This window comes from Hippoglossus hippoglossus, chromosome 7 (genome assembly GCF_009819705.1).
Source record: "Hippoglossus hippoglossus isolate fHipHip1 chromosome 7, fHipHip1.pri, whole genome shotgun sequence".
In the NCBI taxonomy this organism is placed as follows: domain Eukaryota; kingdom Metazoa; phylum Chordata; class Actinopteri; order Pleuronectiformes; family Pleuronectidae; genus Hippoglossus; species Hippoglossus hippoglossus.
In genome coordinates, this window is record NC_047157.1 from 18,891,813 (window position 1) to 18,895,101 (window position 3,289).

The 3,289-nt window shown below is 47.9% G+C and overlaps 1 protein-coding gene across 1 annotated transcript; it reads left to right on the forward strand.

Moving 5' to 3' along the window:
• The first annotated feature begins 525 nt into the window (after window positions 1-525).
• bhlhe23 (basic helix-loop-helix family, member e23) lies at window positions 526-2,282 on the forward strand. The gene has a single exon (XM_034591111.1). The coding sequence runs from the start codon at window positions 844-846 to the stop codon at window positions 1,534-1,536; it is 693 nt and encodes a 230-aa protein (XP_034447002.1). The 5' UTR covers window positions 526-843; the 3' UTR covers window positions 1,537-2,282.
• Window positions 2,283-3,289: the final 1,007 nt, after the last annotated feature.

The following is a 3,289-nucleotide window of genomic DNA, read 5'->3' on the forward strand; positions in this document are numbered from 1 at the left end:
ATGATGGTTGTTTTATTTGAATCACATCTTTGTCGTCACCTGCTCCACCTGCTTTATTCAGTATTTATTTGGCTCTTTTGTTTGAATGTGAAAATCCTGTGTATCCTTATCTCGGGATACTCACTCCCACAGCTTCACTCCAGTTGTTTCCCACAGTTTCCTCTCTTTTAACGTCCTGTCGGTGTGTCTCTGTGCTCCTACCTGATCTATGTGATCTGGACAAAGAGCCCATCCTCCAGACAGGTGACTGCTGTCATCCACCTCCCCTGCACGTCTGACACTGCTGCATCAACACGTGCACGTTACAGCAAAAACAACGATGACATACCCACCTATACTCTGAAATGGATTTAAATGCTTTTTTTTATTAAACACGCGCGTCAGTTTGCGTCGCAATCACCAACGTTGTGACAGAACTACGGGAGCGGACCCATGCGCTCTTCCGGAGTTAATTAAAACGCTCGCTGATTGGACAGCCACGTAATCCCCGGCGGGCCTCGCGCTCCTATACTAACTCGCGAGCGGGGCAGCGCGCGAGCCACAATCTGCCCAAGGCGCGAGGAGGGAGAGCGTGCACGAGGGGAAGGGACACACGAGCGCTCCGGTGTCGTCGGGCTCAGTCAGAACCAGTTGTGGTGGAGGAACGTGGGCTATGCGCGCAACGAGAGGGAGCGCAGCGCACAGAGGAGGTGAACGCATGTAGAGACTCGCAGCCTCCTTCTTTCAAGAGTCAGTGCGCGCAGAGGAGGAGGAGGAGGAGAGGAGGAGAAGCACCCAAACTCCTGGAGAGAGCAGCGTGAGTACAACAGCACCGAGGGGGGACACTTGAGTTTTTTTCTTCCCATGCTGCGAGAGAAAATGAATGCCAGCGACGAGAACCTGCTCAAGTCCATCAGCAACGACGCGCTCCTCGACCTGACGCAGCGCTACGGACAGTCCGCCTTCGGGTTCGGTCCTGCCCACGGTGCCGGAAGCCCCGCACGGTACCCGCTCACGCCCGCTGCCGACTTCCTCTCGGGGCAGACCGCGAAGTCCAACGAGAGCGGCGGGGAGCACACCAGCGACGACGAGGACGGTTTCGACTCGCTCGGCGGCGCTCGGCGCTCGGGGGACGACAAGCCCGGGGGCCCCCTGACCAAGAAGTCCAAGGAGCAGCGGTCCCTGCGGCTCAGCATCAACGCGCGGGAGAGGCGGAGGATGCACGACCTGAACGACGCGCTGGACGGTCTGCGCGCCGTCATCCCCTACGCCCACAGCCCCTCGGTGAGAAAACTCTCCAAAATAGCCACCCTCCTCCTGGCCAAGAACTATATCCTCATGCAGGCTCAGGCTCTGGAGGAGATGAGGCGGCTGGTGGCGTATCTGAACCAGGGACAGACCATAACTTCGCCGATCCCCACCGCCCTGGCTCCCTTTGGACAGGCCACCGCCGTCTACCCGTTCACGGGCTCCGCTCTCGCCACCTGTGCCGACAAGTGCACCCCTTACTCCGGGACACCGTCGAGTCTCTTCAAACACTGCAACGACAAGCCTTGATGTGGCTCCTCTCTCTTTCTTGAACTTTTTACCTGTCCACTGCACCCCCCACATCTATCTCTCTCTCTCTCTATCTATCTCTCTCTCTCCCACTCGAGTTATTTTCAAATCATTCTGTGTGGAAAATAATAAAAAAAAACAAAAAACATTTTAGTCGAATGCATATAATCTTAAAATATGGTTAAGTAACGACGCTGCGATGTTTCATCCGGATTTAACAGACGCTACAAAACTAATTGTTTAGGCCTCCTGATAAGTTGCTGTACTTTACAAACACTGCAGGCCAATGTCCAGTTTTTTATAAGTTTGGGTAAATTTCAGTATTGTTCTGTCATCAGCTCTTATTTGTAATCTATGCAACATCCAATAACAACTATAGGAAACGTAGAATTGCGCACTAAGCTCCACATCTGAATTTAATCCAGCAATTATGAAAGACTTTCCCTCGACTGACTGCACTGATACGAGGAGGAAAAAAAAAACAAATGTCATGTTGGCTGATATATTTTCTGAATCGACGTGTTAACAAGGTTGTTTTTTATTTATTATTATTTAAGTTATTGCACATTTCACATGATTGTATTGTACAACTGTGGGAAAAAAATCAAATTGCTCCAAGCCCGGCTATTCTAATGGTTGTATATAGTCTACAACCTACAGACTGAAGAAGCGTTTTGGTTGTGTTGCAACATGGATTTCATATATTGTTTATATGTCTTTATAATTAAAACACATATCTATGCTTGGACCCGGTTTGCTTCATTTCAAAACAAACATTTCACCGCTTTTCAAAATTAAGGAGACGTTTAATAACGTGCACTAAAGTGACAAATGCGTGCAACTAATGCACATGACACGTTTAATTACTATTATTTAAAATGATGATTTCAAACACGTTGTTGTGGACGTGCAATGGGATTAAAACCATTCAGAGAGAATCTGCGCTTTTACGCAGGACGTTAAAAAGGAAATGATAAAATAGAAACGTATGATTTTTCACTTCTCACCCTCCATGAGTGGCCCTCACTAAAATGAGTTGGCAACTTTCTGTTCGTGCATGAGAAGCGTCTGACACGAGGAGTTGCGTCTAAACGAGCTCATGGGGCTGGTGAGGCCCGGTTGGCACGCACCGGGGTCGGTGGCGCTGCAGGGGAAGGGCGCACAGAGCCGCCCGGGGCACCCAGGACCTGTCTCTGGGTATTTGGGTGATCGCAGGCTGCTTTCGCCGGGCTCTTACACCCTGGACACTTATTAACACGATTCCAGCTCCTGTCTCCCTGCTCGACTTAATTCATCGAGCGTCACAGCTCCCTGCGGTTTGCCTTTGCAGGTTGTGGGTTCAATTTAGAAAAGCACAAAACAAATGTAAGAAGTTGTCATTGTAGGTTTATGTTCAAATTCCTGAAAACAAGTATCGCTGTGTGTTTTCTTTGGTTGATTTGATTTGCCTGACATTTACCTGAAAATTGCCTCAGGATATCTTTGTCCATATTATATTGATCTAAGGTGCAACACTGATGTAGGTGTTATATTTTGGATATTATTGAAATAATAAAAAATATAAAAACTGACCTGTAATCGTAGCCTGAAAATTAACACAGATTTTCTCAAAGATGGCAGTAATATTGTTTTTTTTTAATCTCTGCTGTTGAATCTTGAATCATTTTGTGATGATGACAGAATCCAATTTCATAATCGTTTCTCCTGGATGGTAAATCAAAAAGAAAGGATTACTCTTAATCCCACAGGTGTT